Below are 20,981 nucleotides of genomic sequence, written 5' to 3' on the forward strand. Positions count from 1 at the left end.
AGTAGACCGGCGCCGAGCACCGCCCAAACAGGGATCGGTAGCGGCTAGTAGACCGGCTAGTAGACCGGCGACGCCGAGCACCGCCCAAACAGGGATCGGTAGTGGCTAGTAGACCGGCGACGCCGAGCACCGCCCAAACAGGGATCGGTAGTGGCTAGTAGACCGGCGACGCCGAGCACCGCCCAAACAGGGATCGGTAGTGGCTAGTAGACCGGCGCCGAGCACCGAGCACCGCCCAAACAGGGATCGGTAGTGGCTAGTAGACCGGCGCCGAGCACCGCCCAAACAGGGATCGGTAGCGGCTAGTAGACCGGCGCATAGCACCGCCCAAACAGGGATCAGTAGCGGCTAGTAGACCGGCGCCGAGCACCGCCCAAACAGGGATCGGTAGCGGCTAGTAGACCGGCGCCGAGCACCGCCCAAACAGGGATCGGTGGTGGCGAGTAAACCGGCGCCGAGCACCGCCCAAACAGGGATCGGTAGCGGCTAGTAGACCGGCGCCGAGCACCGCCCAAACAGGGATCGGTAGCGGCTAGTAGACCGGCGCCGAGCACCGCCCAAACAGGGATCGGTAGCGGCTAGTAGACCGGCGCCGAGCACCGCCCAAACAGGAATCGGTAGCGGCGAGTAAACCGGCGCCGAGCACCGCCCAAACAGGGAGAGGAGTTACCTTCGGTAGAAGTCGTGACAGATATTGATAAGGATATTGGTTTGGATATTGATAAGGATATTGATAAGGATATTGATAGGGATATTGGTAAGGATATTGGTAAGGATATTGATAAGGATATTGATAGGGATATTGGTAAGGATATCGATAAGGATATTGATAAGGATATTGATAGGGATATTGGTATGGATATCGGTAAGGATATTGGTAAGGATATTGATAGGGATATTGGTAAGGATATTGATAAGGATATTGATAAGGATATTGATAGGGATATTGGTAAGGATATTGGTAAGGATATTGATAAGGATATTGATAGGGATATTGGTAAGGATATTGGTAGGATATTGATAAGGATATTGGTAAGGATATTGGTAAGGATATTGGTAAGGATATTGGTAAGGATATTAGTAAGGATATGATAAGGATATTGATAGGGATATTGGTAAGGATATTGGTAAGGATATTGGTAAGGATATTGATAAGGATATTGGTAGGATATTGATAAGGATATTGATAGGGATATTGGTAAGGATATTGGTAAGGATATTGATAAGGATATTGGTAAGGATATTGGTAAGGATATTGGTAAGGATATTGATAAGGATATTGATAAGGATATTGATAGGGATATTGGTAAGGATATTGATAAGGATATTGATAAGGATATTGATAGGGATATTGGTAAGGATATTGATAAGGATATTGGTAAGGATATTGATAAGGATATTGATAGGGATATTGGTAAGGATATTGGTAAGGATATTGATAAGGATATTGGTAAGGATATTGATAAGGATATTGATAGGGATATTGGTAGGATATTGGTAAGGATATTGATAAGGATATTGATAAGGATATTGATAGGGAATTGGTGAGGATATTGATAAGGATATTGGTAAGGATATTGGTAAGGATATTGGTAAGGATATTGGTAAGGATATTGATAAGGATATTGATAGGGATATTGGTAAGGATATTGATAAGGATATTGATAAGGATATTGATAGGGATATTGGTAAGGATATTGGTAAGGATATTGATAAGGATATTGATAGGGATATTGGTAAGGATATTGGTAAGGATATTGGTAAGGATATTGGTAAGGATATTAGTAAGGATATTGATAAGGATATTGATAAGGATATTGATAGGGATATTGGTAAGGATATTGGTAAGGATATTGGTAAGGATATTGATAAGGAATATTGGTAAGGATATTGATAAGGATATTGATAGGGATATGGTAAGGATATTGGTAAGGATATTGATAAGGATATTGGTAAGGATATTGATAAGGATATTGATAGGGATATTGGTAAGGATATTGATAAGGATATTGATAAGGATATTGATAGGGATATTGGTGAGGATATTGGTAAGGATATTGGTAAGGATATTGGTAAGGATATTGGTAAGGATATTGGTAAGGATATTGATAAGGATATTGATAGGGATATTGGTAAGGATATTGATAAGGATATTGATAAGGATATTGATATGGATATTGGTAAGGATATTGGTAAGGAATATTGATAAGGATATTGATAGGGATATCGGTAAGGATATCGATAAGGATATTGATAAGGATATTGATAGGGATATTGGTAAGGATATCGGTAAGGATATTGGTAAGGATATTGATAGGGATATTGTAAGGATATTGATAAGGATATTGATAAGGATATGATAGGGATATTGGTAAGGATATTGATAAGGATATTGGTAAGGATATTGTAAGGATATTGATAGGGATATTGGTAAGGATATTGGTAAGGATATTGATAAGGATATTGGTAAGGATATTGGTAAGGATATTGGTAAGGATATTGGTAAGGATATTAGTAAGGATATTGATAAGGATATTGATAAGGATATTGATAGGGATATTGGTAAGGATATTGGTAAGGATATTGATAAGGATATTGGTAAGGATATTGATAAGGATATTGATAGGGATATTGATAAGGATATTGGTAAGGATATTGATAAGGATATTGGTAAGGGTATTGATAAGGATATTGATAGGGATATGGGTAAGGATATTGGTAAGGATATTGATAAGGATATTGGTAAGGATATTGATAAGGATATTGATAGGGATATTGGTAAGGATATTGGTAAGGATATTGATAAGGATATTGATAAGGATATTGATAGGGATATTGGTGAGGATATTGATAAAGATATTGGTGAGGATATTGATAAGGATGTTGATAAGGATGTTGATAGGGATATTGATAGGGATATGGTAAGGACATTGATAAGGATATTGGTAAGGATATTGATAAGGATATTGATAGGGATATTGGTAATGATATTGGTAAGGATATTGATAAGGATATTGATAAGGATATTGATAGGGATATTGGTGAGGATATTGATAAGATATTGGTGAGGATATTGATAAGGATGTTGATAAGGATGTTGATAGGGATATTGATAGGGATATTGGTAAGTATGGAGAGAATGGAGAGAGAGGAGGAGAAAGAGAATGGAGAGAGAGAAGGAGAAAGAGGATGGAGAGAGAGAAGGAGAAAGAGAATGGAGAGAAAGGAGGAGAAAGAGAATGGAGAGAAGGAGAAAGAGAATGGAGAGAGAAGGAGAAAGATAATAGAGAGAGAGAGAAGAAGAAAGAGAATGGAGAGAGAGAAGGAGAAAGAGAATGGAGAGAAGGAGAAAGAGAATGGAGAGAGAAGGAGAAAGAGAATAGAGAGAGAGAGAGAGAAGAAGAAAGAGAATGGAGAGAGAGAAGGAGAAAGAGAATGGAGAGAGAGAACGAGAAAGCGAATGGAGAGAGAGAAGGGAGAAAGAGAATGAAAAGAGAGGAGGAGAAAGAGAATGGAGAGAAGGAGAAAGAGAATGGAGAGAGAGAAGGAGAAAGAGAATGAAGAGAGAGAAGGAGAAAGAGAATGGAGAGAGAGAAGGAGAAAGAGAGCTCAGCCATAGAAAAATACTGCCCCAGGAATAGCTATTCTAAGAGCACATTTTCTTTATTTCTCTCTCTCTCTCTCTCTCTCTCTCTCTCTCTCTCTCTCTCTCTCTCTCTCTCTCTCGTCTCTCTCTCTCTCTCATTCTCTCTCTCTCTCTCTCTCTCTCTCTCTCTCTCTCTCTCTCTCTCCTCTGCTCTCCTCTCTCTCTCTCTCATTCCTCTCTCTCTCTCTCTCTCTCTCTCTCTCTCTCTCTCTCTCTCTCTTCTCTCTCTTCTCTCTCTCTCTCTCTCTCTCTCTCTCTTCTCTCTCTCTATCTCTCTCTCTCTATCTATCTTCTCTCTCTCTCTCTCTCTCCTCTCGATCTATATCTCTCTCTCATTCTCTCTCTCTTCTCTCCTCTCTCTCTCCTCTCATCTCTCTCTCTCTCCTCTCTCTCTCTCTCTCTCTTCTCTCTCTCATTCTCTCTCTCTCTCCTTCTTCTCTATCTCTTCTTCTCTCTCGCTTCTCTCTCTCTACATTCTCTCTCTCTCCTCGCTCTATCTCTCCTCTCTTCTCATGCTCTCTCTCTCTCTCTCTCCTCTCTCTCTCTGTCTCTCTCTCTCTCGCTCTCTTCTCTCTATCTCTCTCTATATCTCTCTCGCTCTTCTCTGTCTTTCTCATTCTCTGTCCTCTCTCGGGGGGCTCTAAAACTCATTCCTCTAATAACCATCCAAACATATATGGTAGCCTGCAACAACAAGAAAAAAGGAAGCCTGCTGACCCCAAATTGCTGAGCATCACTGTCCCCCCACACATCTCCAACACTTCACCCCTTCCTCCCACTTATAAAACCTCCCCTCTTTTGCCTCTCTATCCTCTACTCATACTTCTCCATATATCCACTCATTGCAGGTGTTGTCTATAGATGAAATAATGTAAGGTTAAGTAAGGGGAGAACAAGGTGGTGGGTGAGTCCCTAGAGTGGCCTCCCGTGAAACACTCTACTGTCTATGTCTGTTGGGGAATTGGAGGGGTGAGGGGAGCTTTTTTAACAATCCGAGGCGTTAGTGTTCCACCACTCACTATGTACAGTAACAACAGCTCAGCAGGTTGAGTTCTCTTTGGCTGGGGCTCCATTTTAAAGGATAGCACTGTATATTTCTCCAATTAGGAGAAAAGAGGGGAGGAGAAGGACGAGAGGGTTAATAAGCAGAACAGTATCAGGGAATGGTTGTGTCTGAGAATGGTGGGAGTCAAATAAATGAGTCCCACTAGAACACAGCAAGCCTCTATAGTCCCCATGGTGGGAGTCAAATAAACGAGTCCCACTAGAACACAACAAGCCTCTATAGTCCCCATGTTGGGAGTCAAATAAACGAGTCCCACTAGAACACAACAAGCCTATAGTCCCAATGTTGAGAGTCAAATAAACGAGTCCCCACTAGACACCAACAAGCCTATAGTCCCCATGTTGAGAGTCAAATAACGAGTCCCACTAGAACACAACAAGCCTATAGTCCCCATGGTGGGAGTCAAATAAATGAGTCCCACTAGAACACAACAAGCCTCTATAGTCCTCAGTCTGTTTTCTCTGGTGGAACAAACAACAAATCTGTGTCCCAAATGGCATCCTATTCCCTATTTAGTGTACTACTTTAGACCAGTGCCCTAGTCCCTATTTAGTGCACTACTTTAGACCAGTGCCTCTATTCCCTATTATAGTGCACTACTTTAGATCAGAGCCCCATTCCCTATATAGTACACTACTTTAGATCAGAGCCCTAGTACCTAGATAGTACACTACATTAGACCAGTGCTCTGTGTATTGTATTATACAGTGCCTTCCTAAACTATTAATGCACCTGGACTTAGTCCACAGTCTATTGTTACAGCCTGAATTCAAAATGGATTAAATCAAATGTTTTCTCTCACACACAATACCCCGTAATGACAAAGTAAAAACATGTTGTTGTTTTTATTTTAAATGTTAGGAAATAGATTTTTTGAAATTATACAGAAACATCTCATTTACATAAGTATTCACACCTCTGAGTCAATACTTTGTAGAAGCACCTTTGACAGCAATTGAGTCTTTCTGGGTAAGTCTGTAAGAGCTTTTTCCACACCTGGATTGAGCAACATTTGCCCATTATTCTTTTCAACATTCTTCAAGCTCTTTCCAATTGGTTGTTGATCATTGCTTGGCAACTATCTTCAGGTCTTGCCATAGATGTTGAAATAGATTTAAGTCAAAAGGACAAGGATATTGAACATTTTAATCTAGCTTACTGGATGAATAACCAAGTCAGAATCATTTTTTCCTACATAATATAGTTACAGCAGATCCCCGTATTGTATGAGGACACTTTTAGATGTGCCTTTAGAGGTCATGCAATTCAATGCTCATCTTTTGTTAAGGGATTTTTTTTAATCAATAATGACTAATTATCTATACATTTCAATCAGGACTGACTAATCAGAATACTATTATGTTACTGTATAGATGTATGAATTTTCTTTTAATCTTAGTACTGAATATAATGTGTGTAAATATAATCAAGAATTAGAACAATGACTGTCTGTGCCTTGGTAGAAATGAATGAACTTATCGTCAGACTGGCTAGAATGCTTATCTACACAGGAGGACCTTGGCTCGGTCATAAATTATATTAAATTGGTGGGAGACGATGTGGGAAGGCTTGAGATACTGCCTTTGTACCAGGGTGGGAGAAGAGACGGGACAGTTCGAAAACTAATGACGTCATTTTCAGTTTATAACCTGTTGTAAACTGTATCATGTTCAGTACTCTCGTGAATAAACGCTGCTGGTTGGTTTTGAGACTGGTCTCTGTCCATTTTATACAAATAAGGATCTTACAAATTCTTAGGAGTGGACAGAGTGTTGAATTGAATTAGTTGAATAAAACATAAAGGAATTTAATTCCTGTAACATCTTTAAAACAAAAACTAACTACAGATAGATAGTAACAAATACTGTAACAAAGAGACACACAATAAGAAATGGAGGAACTTTCTCAAGAAAGATCAAGTGTAATCTATTATTTAAAAAATATGGGTGAAAATGCACCGAATAATATTTTTTATTTCCAACATAGAAATTGTATCTAAAATAATTGACAGAAACTTGTTATCAAATGACAGAGTCATCCATGATTCACGAAACCAATGTTTTTTTTTTTTTGGAAAGAGGAAGCTAACGTACTTTAAGCATGTTTTCATTTCAGTCTCCTCCGTCTCCACTAACTGCAGTTCATTTGTCCGGTTCTTCTTCTTCTTCTATTAATAGTCTAAAAAGAGGGGGAAATAATAGCTATTGTTGGCTGACTAATCACCATGGCAACAGTAGTGTGAACATTCTGTACAGTACGAAGGACTTTTGTGTAGTCAGTGTGTTGTCAGTCAAGCGTTGAGGAATGAGCCTATATCCCCTTTAATTGATCTGTTTTTAGAGATGTGTTTAGGTCAATCTGAGAGGTTTCTCTCTCTCTCTCTTCTCTCTCTCTCTCCCTCTCTCTCTCTCTCTCTCTCTCTTCTCTCCCCTCTCTCTCTCTCTCTCTCTCTCTCTCTCTCTCTCTCTCTCTCTCTCTTCTCTCTCTCTCTCTCTCTCTCCTCTCTCTCTCTCTCTCTCTCTCTCTGTAGGTCGACGTCTGGTCATAGGAGAAAGAGGAGATACAGGTGGGTATGCAGATAAATATGACACATTTTGCACATCATATGTAGCCTTACATTCAGACTCAGTGAATGTAACTAGGCTAATGCTTGTTACATTACATACACAGCATTCATACCCCTTGACTTATTTCACAGCCTGAATTCAAAATGGATTACATAAACAAAATTGTATTTATTAATTTATTTGAAAATGAAAAACAGAAATATCTAAAAAATCACATGCTTTGAAACTCCAAATTGAACTCAGGTGCATCCAATGTTCTTTTGATCATCCTTGAGATGTCACGACAACTTGGAGTTCACCTGTGGGCCAATTCAATTGAGGTATTGTGTGTAGATGCGTGAGGGAGAGAAAAAAATATTTCATCCATTTTGAATTCATGTTGTAAATACAATAAAATGTGTAAAAAGTCAATGGTTGATGAATACTTTCCGAATGTACTGTACCCTTTTAACCTGCTTAATGAAAATACACCAAACTGTTTCCTTTTACAGATCGGGTAGCCCGAAGAACAAACAGAAAGACAAAACCAGAAAGAGGTAAGGATCCCTCTTTAAAAAAAATATATAATCCAACCTACAATAATGGACACGTCTGACTGTTAGGTTAGATGTTCCGTAGACTTAACCCCTTACACTCATGGAAATATAGGTCTATATGGATAGGGCCAAATTGAAATGTTTCTAACAGAAGAACCATAAGAAGCATATGCACGACTATGGTTAAGAAAACACTATGGACATTATGGGGAAATGATCAGACCAAAAGGTGAGGACACATCAGTTCACCTGACACAAGACTGAATCCAAAACATCACAATGTTGAATTCATATGAATTTGACATTTCCTGTATTTTTCACAACATTTTGTCAATAATGAAATGTGAAAATACTTTGGATATATTCAGTAACATAATACGAATATTGAATGAAATGTTGAAGTAGGTGCAATATAATACAAATCTATGACAAGGGTTTCAGTGAACGGTCTAACTGGTGTTGCTAAGTGACCAGACACCTCTCCAAACTGTGGGTTTGAGTGAGAGGTCTAACTGGTGTTGCTAAGTGACCAGACACCTCTCCAAACTGTGGGTTTCAGTGAACGGTCTAACTGGTGTTGCTATGTGACCAGACACCTCTCCAAACTGTGGGTTTCAGTGAACAGTATAACTGGTGTTGCTAAGTGACCAGACACCTCTCCAAACTGTGGGTTTGAGTGAGAGGTCTAACTGGTGTTGCTAAGTGACCAAACACCTCTCCAAACTGTGAGTTTGAGTGAGCGGTCTAACTGGTGTTGCTACGTGACTAAACACCTCTCCAAACTGTGAGTTTGAGTGAGCAGTCTAACTGGTGTTGCTAAGTGACCAAACACCTCTCCAAACTGTGAGTTTGAGTGAGCGGTCTAACTGGTGTTGCTAAGTGACCAAACACCTCTCCAAACTGTGGGTTTGAGTTAGAACTCTAACTGGTGTTGCTAAGTGACTAAACACCTCTCCAAACCGTGGGTTTGAGTGAGCGGTTTAACTGGTGTTGCTAAGTGACTAAACACCTCTCCAAACTGTGAGTTTGAGTGAGCGGTCTAACTGGTGTTGCTAAGTGACCAAACACCTCTCCAAACCGTGGGTTTGAGTGAGCGGTCTAACTGGTGTTGCTAAGTGACCAAACACCTCTCCAAACTGTGGGTTTGAGTTAGAACTCTAACTGGTGTTGCTAAGTGACTAAACACCTCTCCAAACCGTGGGTTTGAGTGAGCGGTTTAACTGGTGTTGCTAAGTGACTAAACACCTCTCCAAACTGTGGGTTTGAGTGAGCGGTCTAACTGGTGTTGCTAAGTGACTAAACACCTCTCCAAACTGTGGGTTTGAGTGAGCGGTCTAACTGGTGTTGCTAAGTGACTAAACACCTCTCCAAACTGTGGGTTTGAGTGAGCAGTCTAACTGGTGTTGCTAAGTGACTAAACACCTCTCCAAACTGTCGGTTTGAGTGAGCGGTCTAACTGGTGTTGCTAAGTGACTAAACACCTCTCCAAACTGTGGGTTTGAGTGAGCAGTCTAACTGGTGTTGCTAAGTGACTAAACACCTCTCCAAACTGTGGGTTTGAGTGAGCGGTCTAACTGGTGTTGCTAAGTGACCAAACACCTCTCCAAACTGTGAGTTTGAGTGAGCGGTCTAACTGGTGTTGCTAAGTGACCAAACACCTCTCCAAACTGTGGGTTTGAGTTAGAACTCTAACTGGTGTTGCTAAGTGACTAAACACCTCTCCAAACCGTGGGTTTGAGTGAGCGGTTTAACTGGTGTTGCTAAGTGACTAAACACCTCTCCAAACTGTGAGTTTGAGTGAGCGGTCTAACTGGTGTTGCTAAGTGACCAAACACCTCTCCAAACCGTGGGTTTGAGTGAGCGGTCTAACTGGTGTTGCTAAGTGACCAAACACCTCTCCAAACTGTGGGTTTGAGTTAGAACTCTAACTGGTGTTGCTAAGTGACTAAACACCTCTCCAAACCGTGGGTTTGAGTGAGCGGTTTAACTGGTGTTGCTAAGTGACTAAACACCTCTCCAAACTGTGGGTTTGAGTGAGCGGTCTAACTGGTGTTGCTAAGTGACTAAACACCTCTCCAAACTGTCGGTTTGAGTGAGCAGTCTAACTGGTGTTGCTAAGTGACTAAACACCTCTCCAAACCGTGGGTTTGAGTGAGCGGTCTAACTGGTGTTGCTAAGTGACTAAACACCTCTCCAAACCGTGGGTTTGAGTGAGCGGTCTAACTGGTGTTGCTAAGTGACCAAACACCTCTCCAAACTGTGGGTTTGAGTGAGCGGTTTAACTGGTGTTGCTAAGTGACTAAACACCTCTCCAAACTGTGGGTTTGAGTGAGCGGTCTAACTGGTGTTGCTAAGTGACTAAACACCTCTCCAAACTGTGGGTTTGAGTGAGCAGTCTAACCGGTGTTGCTAAGTGACTAAACACCTCTCCAAACTGTGGGTTTGAGTGAGCGGTCTAACTGGTGTTGCTAAGTGACTAAACACCTTTCCAAACTGTGGGTTTGAGTGAGCGGTCTAACTGGTCTTGCTAAGTGACCAAACAACTCTCCAAACTGTGAGTTTGAGTGAGCGGTCTAACTGGTGTTGCTAAGTGACTAAACACCTTTCCAAACTGTGGGTTTGAGTGAGCGGTCTAACTGGTGTTGCTAAGTGACCAAACACCTCTCCAAACTGTGAGTTTGAGTGAGCGGTCTAACTGGTGTTGCTAAGTGACCAAACACCTCTCCAAACTGTGGGTTTGAGTGAGCGGTCTAACTGGTGTTGCTAAGTGACCAAACACCTCTCCAAACTGTGGGTTTGAGTGAGCGGTCTAACTGGTCTTGCTAAGTGACCAAACACCTCTCCAAACTGTGAGTTTGAGTGAGCGGTCTAACTGGTGTTGCTAAGTGACCAAACACCTCTCCAAACTGTGGGTTTGAGTTAGAACTCTAACTGGTGTTGCTAAGTGACCAAACACCTCTCCAAACTGTGGGTTTGAGTTAGAACTCTAACTGGTGTTGCTAAGTGACCAAACACCTCTCCAAACTGTGGGTTTGAGTTAGAACTCTAACTGGTGTTGCTAAGTGACCAAACACCTCTCCAAACTGTGCATATTTCCTAAGTAATTTCAATGCACTTGATTATAAAACAAATATATATACAGATATATTTTTGATAACGAAGAAATGTGCAAACTAGGTCTCTTTTCCAAATGTGCTCTGTATGATACAACATAAAAATACACATTATACACAGCATTTACAGTACCAGTCAAAGGTTTGGACACATCTATGTCATTCAAGGGTTTTATTTATTTTGTACTATTTTCTACATTATAGAATAATAGTGAAGAAATCAAATCTATGAAATAACACATATGGAATCATGTAGTAACCAAAAAAGTGTGAAACAAATCAGAATATATTTTACATTCTTCAAATTAGCCACCCTTTGCCTTGATGACAGCTTTGCATACTCTTGGCATTCTCTCAACCAGCTTCCCCTGGAATGCTTTTCCAGCAGTCTTGAAGGAGTTCCCATTTATTGGCTGCTTTTCCTTCATTCTCCTTCACCTCATTTGGGATGAGGTCGGGTGATTGTTGAGGCCAGGTCATCTGATGCAGCACTCCATCTCTCTCCTTCATGGTCAAATATCCCTTACACAGCCTGGAGGTGTGTTGGGTCATTGTCCTGTTGAAAAACAGATTATAGTCCCACTTAGCGCAAACCAGATGGGATGGCATTCTGCAGCGATTCCGCATATCATCCGCATATAGATGAAGTTTTTAAGTTTTTTTTACAGATTGACCAATGGTGTTTATATAAAATCGAACCCTGTGGTACATCTTTATTCACGTCAACAAACTCGGGCTTAACCCCATCCAGTCACGATGGCCTGAGTTCTGTCACTAAGATAATGATGAAACCATGAACAGAGCTCAGGCCTTTCAGAGGACAAGTTATTCAATAAAATAACATGATCAACAGAATCAAAAGATTTTGACAAGTCCACAAACAAAGCGATACATTTCATTTGAGTGTCTAAAGATAATTAACAACTAACGTGGTTGCTGTAATAGTGCTATGACCATGTGACTCAAGGAAAGAGCCTTCAACTATAAGGTGTTTTTAACTCTCCTAGTTTTCTCATTGAGGAACTGAAGGAAGCTTGTCGTTTTTTGTTTGGAACACAGCCCTGCGTCCGCACCATTACACAATTATTTTTTATTTTACCTTTATTTAACTAGGCAAGTCAGTTAAAGAACAAATTCTTATTTTCAATGACGGCCTAGGAACAGTGGGTTAACTGCCTGTTCAGGGGCAGAATGACAGATTTGTACCTTGTCAGCTCGGGGATTTGAAATAGTCCAACGCTCTAACCACTAGGCTACCCTGCCGCTCCAATTACTGTTGTTGTTTAGGCAATCCAAAAACGGTCCATTATAAATCACAATCTGGTTCAAGTGGGCATCACTTGAAAGCTTCTTCTATTGCCAACATGGCGAGCTATTGCCAACATGGCGAGCTATTGCCAACATGGCTAGCTATTGCCAACATGGCAAGCTATTGCCTACACGGCTAGCTATTGCCTACACGGTTAGCTAAGTTCTATAATGTGATCTTGCAGTGTTAGTCTTTGTATTTTGGGCATAGAATGGAGTCCTCATGAGTGCATTCAAGAGCGTTTTCCGTGGCACATTTTCTTCACAATACGACAAACATAGACGCGTGTCATCTTTGTAACGGTGGCTCAAACATAGCGATCAAAAACATTGATACTGTAAATGTACATATGTTTTCAAATATGGAAATGTGAAGTGCAGGGTGTGGTTTGCTTGAAATGACATCGAAGAGGTATTTAGTATAAAATGCTAATGGCTCATCTTTTAGAACACCGACTCCTCTCGATTTAATTTACAGCATTTCTCTCACTCAGGCAACAACAAATGTGCAAAAGTTTCCCAATTAGTGGGAGGGAAGGGGGCGTAACAGCTGTCGGTTTAAAACCCAGACAGCGCTGTGAACCATATTGTGATGCATGTCACAAGCTTGAATGTGATATGATCTCAGTCTGTTTCATTGAGCACGGTAACATGCACACAATAATGTAATTATAGACAGATTAATATAATATCTTGTTTAAAAAAAAAAGATAACATGCTTTGCAAGAAGAACAATAGCCATAATAATCATGTTTACATGGACATATCTGAAATCAGACTACCTGATGGGATTTTTGATAAATGCAGGAAATCGCCAATCAAAATAAACATTCTACCACAGTGACCACTCTACCAAAGTGACCACTCTACCACAGTGACCAGTCCACCACAGTGACCAGTCCACCACAGTGACCAGTCTACCACAGTGACCAGTCTACCAAAGTGACCACTCTACCACAGTGACCAGTCCACCACAGTGACCAGTCCACCACAGTGACCAGTCTACCACAGTGACCAGTCTACCAAAGTGACCACTCTACCACAGTGACCAGTCCACCACAGTGACCAGTCCACCACAGTGACCAGTCTACCACAGTGACCAGTCTACCAAAGTGACCATTCTACCACAGTGACCAGTCCACCACAGTGACCAGTCTACCACAGTGACCAGTCCACCACAGTGACCAGTCCACCACAGTGACCAGTCCACCACAGTGACCAGTCTACCACACTGACCAGTCCACCACAGTGACCAGTCCACCACACTGACCATTCTACCACAGTGACCAGTCCACCACAGTGACCAGTCCACCAAAGTGACCAGTCCACCACAGTGACCAGTCCACCACAGTGACCAGTCCACCACAGTGACCAGTCCACCGCAGTGACCAGTCTACCACAGTGATCATGTTATTTGCGTGTGTGTGTGTCTGTATATGTGTTTGTGCGTGTTTGTGTGTCTGTCTAAATGCTTGTGTGCTTGTGTGTGTGTGTCTGTCCAAATGCTTGTGTGCTTGTGTGTGTGTGTGTGTGCGTGTGTGTGTGTGTGTGCGAGTCTGTATTTATATATATATGTGTGTGTCCAACAGGTCCCCATTAGAGTCCCCCAGTAGGACGTCTCAGCGTAGAGGCAGCTGCTGTAGCTCCCACAGTGCGTCACTCTCCTCCACAGGCCACAGCCCCTCCAAGTCCCTCGGCAGGTAGGGACCCCCCCCATGGTGGCTCCCAACCCCACCCTTAGATACATGCTTTTAATCAGACTCCTTTTGGTCTACTGATGTATCGACACATAAGGTTTGCAACAGTTTTGCTAGACATGTGTGATTCTTATATGGTCAGAATGAAAATATTATGACTGACTTGAACATGTTTAAATGGTTATACACTATATACTCTAGAGTCTATAACTGCCTATAGCTAGTACAAAATACAGTAGCAGTCAAACGTTTGGACCAATATGGCCGACTGGTGGCTTCAAAGCCAATCACTGGCTAATACATAGCATCAGCAATCCAGGGTTTATATACAGTACTAGTCAAAAGTTTGGAAACACCTACTCATTCAAGGGTTTTTCTTTATTTTTTACTATTATCTACATTGTAGAATAATAATGAAGACATTAAAACTATGAAATAAATGTTCATGTAGAACCCCCCCCCCCCCCCCCCCCCCCCAAAAAAATATATTTTATATTTGAGAGTCTTCAAAGTAGCCACCCTTTGCCTTGATGACAGCTTTGTACACTCTGGGCATTCTCTCAACCAGCTTTACAACGTTTCATTTCAATTAACAGGTGTGCCTTCTTAAAAGTTCATTTGTGGAATTTCTTTCCTTCTTAATGCGTTTGAGCCAATCAGTTGTGTTGTGACAAGGTAGGGGTGGGTGTACAGAAGATAGGCCTATTTGGTAAAAGACCAAGTCCATATTATAGCAAGAGCAGCTCAATAATCAAAGAGAAATGACAGTCCATTACTTTAAGACATGAAGGACAGTCAATTTGGAAAATTTCTTCAAGTACAGTCGCAAAAACCATCAAGCGCTATGATGAAACTGGCTCTCATGAGGACCGCCACAGGAAAGGAAGACCCAGAGTTACCTCTGCTGCAGAGGAGAGGATAAGTTCATTAGAGTTACCAGCCTCAGAAATTGTAGGCCAAATAAATGGTTCAGAGTTCAAGTAACAGACACATCTCAACATCAACTGTTCAGATGAGACTGCGTGAGTCAGGCCTTCATGGTCGGATTTCTGCAAAGAAACCACTACTAAAGGACACCAATAAGAAGAAGAGACTTGCTTGGGCCAAGAAACATGAGCAATGGACATTAGACCGGTGGAAATCTGTCCAAGGTGAGTCCAAGGTTGAGATTTTTGGTTCCAACCACCGTGTCTTTGTGAGACACAGAGTAGGTGAATGGATGATCTCCACATGTGTGGTTCCCACCATGAAGCATGGAGGAGGAGGTGTGATGGTGCTTTGCTGGTGACACTGTCTGTGATTTATTTAGAATTCAAGGCACACTTAACCAGCATGGATACCACAGCATTCTGCAGCGATACGCCATCTCATCTGGTTTGCGCTTATTGGGACTATCAGTTGTTTTTCAACAGGACAATGACTCAACACACCTCTAGGCTGTGTAAGGGCTATTTGACCAAGAAGAAGAGTGACGGAGTGCTGCATCAGATGACCTGGCCTCCACAATCACCCGACCTCAACCCAATTGAGATGGTTTGGGATGAGTTGGACCGCAGAGTGAAAGAAAATCAGCCAACAAGTGCTCAGCATATGTGGGAACTCCTTCAAGACTGCTGGAAAAGCATTCAAATCAAATCAAATCAAATGTATTTATATAGCCCTTCGTACATCAGCTGATATCTCAAAGTGCTGTACAGAAACCCAGCCTAAAACCCCAAACAGCAAGCAATGCAGGTGTAGAAGCACGGTGGCTAGGAAAAACTCCCTAGAAAGGCCAAAACCTAGGAAGAAACCTAGAGAGGAACCAGGCTATGTGGGGTGGCCAGTCCTCTTCTGGCTGTGCCGGGTGGAGATTATAACAAAACATGGCCAAGATGTTCAAATGTTCATAAATGATCAGCAAGTTCGAATAATAAGAAGGCAGAACAGTTGAAACTGGAGCAGCAGCATGGCCAGGTGGACTGGGGACAGCAAGGAGTCATCATGTCAGGTAATCCTGGGGCATGGTCCTAGGGCTCAGGTCCTCCGAGAGAGAGAAAGAAAGAGAGAAGGAGAGAATTAGAGAACGCACACTTAGATTCACACAGGACACTGAATAGGACAGGAGAAGTACTCCAGATATAACAAACTGACCCCAGCCCCCCGACACAAACTACTGCAGCATAAATACTGGAGGCTGAGACAGGGGGGGGCAGGAGACACTGTGGACCCATCCGAGGACACCCCCGGACAGGGCCAAACAGGAAGGATATAACCCCACCCACTTTGCCAAAGCACAGCCCCCACACCACTAGAGGGATATCTTCAACCACCAGCTTACCATCCTGAGACAGGGCCGAGTATAGCCCAAAGTATAGCATTCCAGGTGAAGCTGGTTGAGAGAATGCCAAGAGTACACAAGCTAAAGGGTGGCTACTTTGAAGAATCTCATATATGGCCTTATTTTGATTTGTGTAACACTTTATTGTTTGATGTCTTCACTATTATTCTACAATGTAGAAAACACAAGTAAAACCCTTGAATGAGTAGGTGTGTCCAAACCTTTGACTGGTACTGTACTCTTGAGTCTAAGTAATTTCAGCAGGTTTGTTCAGTACTCTTTACAGTTTGTACTATTTATTAAAGGTCCAATGCAGCCGTTTTTATCTCATATATCAAATCATTTCTGGGTAACAATGAAGTACCTTACTGTGATTGGTTCCCCCCCCAAAAAAAGCTTCTTATCAAAGAGCAATTTAAACTGGAAAAACTGAAATTAGTTGTTATTGGCCGAGAGGTTTAGGACTCTCTTTCTTATTGGTCTATTAACCAATTTATCGCCTGGTGTCACCAGGCAGGCCAAAACTCCATCCCTCCAAAACAGGCTGAAATTCCAGGCCGTCTTTTCAAAAAGCTCTTACATTAAAAGGGCATTTTCATCATTTTCACAAAAATATTTCAACTTCACAGTGTTGAAGTATATATATATATATATATGACAGGGAAAGCACATTTTTTGACTGCACTGGGCCTTTACACTGTACTGTACAATATTATAGCATTGCGGCCGGTTTGTTCAAGTACTCCTGTCTGTCTGTCTTTCCAGGCCCAACTCCAAGCACAAGACAGAAGGACACGAGGCCTGTGTGAGCCCGTCCCCATCTCCCGGTCCTGACGGTCCTGTCACGTGGCACAACGGGCACCACCACCACCGCGACCGCGGCTGCAACGGCAAGGCGGGCAGACTCAACAGCCACGCGGTCGAGGAGGACAAGGAGCTAGATGTACGTAGTCTCCTCTATCTCCCCCTCCCCTCCCCCTCACTAATCCCTGTCCTACCTTCTAAACTACACTCAAATGTAGGAATAGCTACACACAGGAATAGCTACACACAGGAATAACTACACACAGGAATAGCTACACACAGGAATAACTACACACAGGAATAACTACACACAGGAATAGCAACACACAGGAATAACTAAACCCAGGAATAACTACAAACAGGAATAACTACACACAGGAATAACTACACACAGGAATAACCAAGCACAGGAATAACCAAGCACAGGAGTAACTAAACAGAAGAATAGTGTGGAGGATAGATAGCATGTCGATAGGAGAGGGAGACAGTGTGGAGGATAGATACCATGTCGATAGGAGAGGGAGACAGTATGGAGGATAGATACCATGTCTATAGGAGAGGGAGACAGTATGGAGGATAGATACCATGTTGATAGGAGGTGACAGTGTGGAGGATAGATACCATGTTGATAGGAGGAGACAGTGTGGAGGATAGATACCATGTTGATAGGAGGAGACAGTGTGGAGGATAGATACCATGTTGATAGGAGGAGACAGTGTGGAGGATAGATACCATGTTGATAGGAGGAGACAGTGTGGAGGATAGATACCATGTTGATAGGAGGAGACAGTGTGGAGGATAGATACCATGTTGATAGGAGGAGACAGTGTGGAGAATACTATTTGAGTGTAGTTTAGAGGGTACGGCAGGGATTAGGGAGGGGGAGGGCAGGGGGAGATAGAGGAGACTATTTAGGAGACTACGTACGTCTTGATCCTTGTCTCCCTCGGCCACGTGGCTGTGGTTGAGTCTGCCCGCGTTGCCGTTGCAGCCGCGGTCACGGTGATGGTGCCCATTGTGACACGTGCAGTTATTCCTGTGTTCAGTTATTCCTGTGTTTAGTTATTCCTGGGTTTAGTTATTCCTGTGTTTAGTTATTCCTGGGTTTAGTTATTCCTGGGTTTGGTTATTCCTGGGGTTAGTTATTCCTGGGTTTAGTTATTCCTGGGTTTAGTTATTCCTGGGTTTAGTTATTCCTGGGTTTAGTTATTCCTGTGTTTAGTTATTCCTGGGTTTAGTTATTCCTGTGTTTAGTTATTCCTGTGTTTAGTTATTCCTGTGTTTAGTTATTCCTTGGTTTAGTTATTCCTGGGTTTAGTTATTCCTGGGTTTAGTTATTCCTGGGTTAGGTTATTCCTGGGTTTAGTTATTCCTGGGTTTAGTTATTCCTGGGTTTAGTTATTCCTGGGTTTACAGGCTAGTTTTTTTGACTCTGTAAATCTATCTGTCCAATCTGTCTCTACATTCTTGCTGCCACCGCTCACCCCTGGCTTTACTTGGAGGTTCATACCATCTCAACATTCCTTAGATGTAACTGGTTAGATAGCAGCGAGAGGAGGCGAGGGATGGATGTTTGAATCACAGGTTATATAACCATGACTTAACCATCCTCACTGCGGTGCCGAGACAGCACAAACAGATCTGGGACCTGGCGTTTTCAGAAAGACAAACTAAATACTCACTATGATCCCATCCATCTCTAAGCATTTGCATAGCACATGTGCAGTACTACTTTACTTACCCGAGCTCTAAGTAGTACATTATATAAGGGATAGGGTTCCATTGGGGCGGAGCCTCAAGCACCCAGGATTCTCTAATGAGCTGGATAAACTATTTGGTTTCTTTTAAGGCTGCACACTCCTGCAGCGCTTCTCACTTCTGAATCTTGTTATCAAGGGAAAGAAAACCACTGAAATACTTTAAAAGTGGTATTTTGCCACAGCTCCCTCAAATGAAACAAATAGGAAAGAGGAGAAGGTTTATGTAAAAGAAGAAGAAGAAGAAGGCCCTGTTTAATTTCTTTGATGTGGTGCAGAGTACGCTCGTTTAGGCATTTTGAGGAAATATTTTAGTCTTTTGATCATGCAGATAGTAATGCTTGATAACAGCCGTCAATTTATACCATCTGTAGCTGACTAATCTAAACTATCAAAGATGGATGTAGTAACGTAAGGCTTTAACGATGCTATTTCTACATCTGAACTGAACCAACTCTCGATTTTTATTGTCATATGGAAATTCTATGATCTGGCCTGCCGGATTATTATGGGGATTTTTATCTGAGCCTAATTTATACAATTTCCAATGCTTTTTACGACACGTGATTGGTTTAAATTTGGTTACAGGTTCAGCTCTAGTGCCACCTTAGACAGTACGGTCATTGGAGTAGGCTAGACAGAACATGGATGGGATTGGTCAGAATAGATTGAGTGACAGACGGAGAAGTCCTTCCCCTTTACTGGTACAGTAGCAACAATTATAGATGTAGAAAAAAAAACGTTTGTCTAGAATTGCTGTTTTATTTTTTTTATTGAAGCTAGTCAGACCAGTTTTCTAGTTTTACTCAGAACAGATTTTGACGTTCGTATTCCTCCCTAACTGTCCCCTTTTGGAAGTGTTTTTAAAACGCTTTATAGTGATCTGTCTATAGAAGAACACACAGATTGACAGACTGGTTTTAATGTTTTGTTATAAATCTGCCGGTTATAGATCATTAGATCTTGGGTAACGTTTTCATTTTTAAAATCTTAAACTGAATCTAACTGTCAGTTTGCTCTGCTAATGACGACAGACGTCATTTAGATCGAAGGCTAAAGTCATTACTGTTTCACTTTCACTGCTTACTAAGCAACTAAATGGGGTGTAGATTAGAAAAGCCTCCAAAAATATTATTATTACAGATTACAGTATTACAGATGATACTATCTCCTCTCTCTATATATCTATATCTCTCTGTCTCTGCCTGTCTCTATATATATCTCTCTGTCTCTGTCTCTGCCTGTCTCTATATATATCTCTCTGTCTCTGTCTCTGCCTGTCTCTATATATATCTCCTCCTCTCTATATATCTCTCTGTCTCTCTATATATCTCTCTGTCTCTCTCTCTCTCTCCTCCTCTCTATATATCTCTGCCCCTCTCTATATATCTCTCTGTCTCTCTCTGTCTCTCTATATATCTCTGCCCCTCTCTATATATCTCTCTGTCTCTCTCTGTCTCTCTATATATCTCTGCCCCTCTCTATATATCTCTCTGTCTCTCTCTGTCTCTCTATATATCTCTGCCCCTCTCTATATATCTCTATATATCTCTCTGTCTCTCTCTGTCTCTCTATATATCTCTGCCCCTCTCTATATATCTCTCTGTCTCTCTCTGTCTCTCTATATATCTCTGCCCCTCTCTATATATCTCTATATATCTCTCTGTCTCTCTCTGTCTCTCTCTGTCTCTCTCTCTCTCTCTGTCTCTCTCTGTCTCTCTCCTCCTCTCTATATATCTCTGCCTCTCTCTATATATCTCCTCCTCTCTATATATCTCTCTGTCTCTCTCTCTCTGTCTCTCTATATATCTCCTCCTCTCTATATATATCCTCCTCTCTCTCTCTCTCTGTCTCTCTATATATCTCTCTGTCTCTCTGCCTCTATATATCTCTGCCTCTCTATATCTCTCTGCCTCTCTCTCTCCTCTCTCTCTATATATCTCTCTGCCCCTCTCTATATATCTCTGCCCCTCTCTATATATCTCTCTGTCTCTCTCTATATCTCTCTGTCTCTCTATATATCTCTCTGTCTCTCTATATATCTCTGCCCCTCTCTATATATCTCTATATATCTCCTCCTCTCTATATCTCTGCCCCTCTCTCTCTGTCTCTGCCTCTCTATATATCTCTCTGTCTCTCTATATATCTCTCTCTCTCTCTCTCTCTC

The 20,981-nt window shown here is 41.8% G+C and overlaps 1 protein-coding gene across 1 annotated transcript in view; it reads left to right on the forward strand.

The window, feature by feature from the left end:
* Positions 1-20,981, forward strand: part of srrm3 (serine/arginine repetitive matrix 3) — a 166,594-nt gene that overhangs the window by 124,615 nt on the left and 20,998 nt on the right. The window contains exons 7-10 of the mRNA XM_031807843.1: positions 7,243-7,278; positions 7,771-7,815; positions 13,826-13,936; positions 17,019-17,196. Coding sequence (XP_031663703.1) covers positions 7,243-7,278; positions 7,771-7,815; positions 13,826-13,936; positions 17,019-17,196 — 370 coding nt within the window. The remainder of the gene's footprint in view (positions 1-7,242; positions 7,279-7,770; positions 7,816-13,825; positions 13,937-17,018; positions 17,197-20,981) is intronic.

The sequence above is a fragment of the Oncorhynchus kisutch genome, linkage group LG28, assembly GCF_002021735.2.
Source record: "Oncorhynchus kisutch isolate 150728-3 linkage group LG28, Okis_V2, whole genome shotgun sequence".
NCBI lineage: Eukaryota > Metazoa > Chordata > Actinopteri > Salmoniformes > Salmonidae > Oncorhynchus > Oncorhynchus kisutch.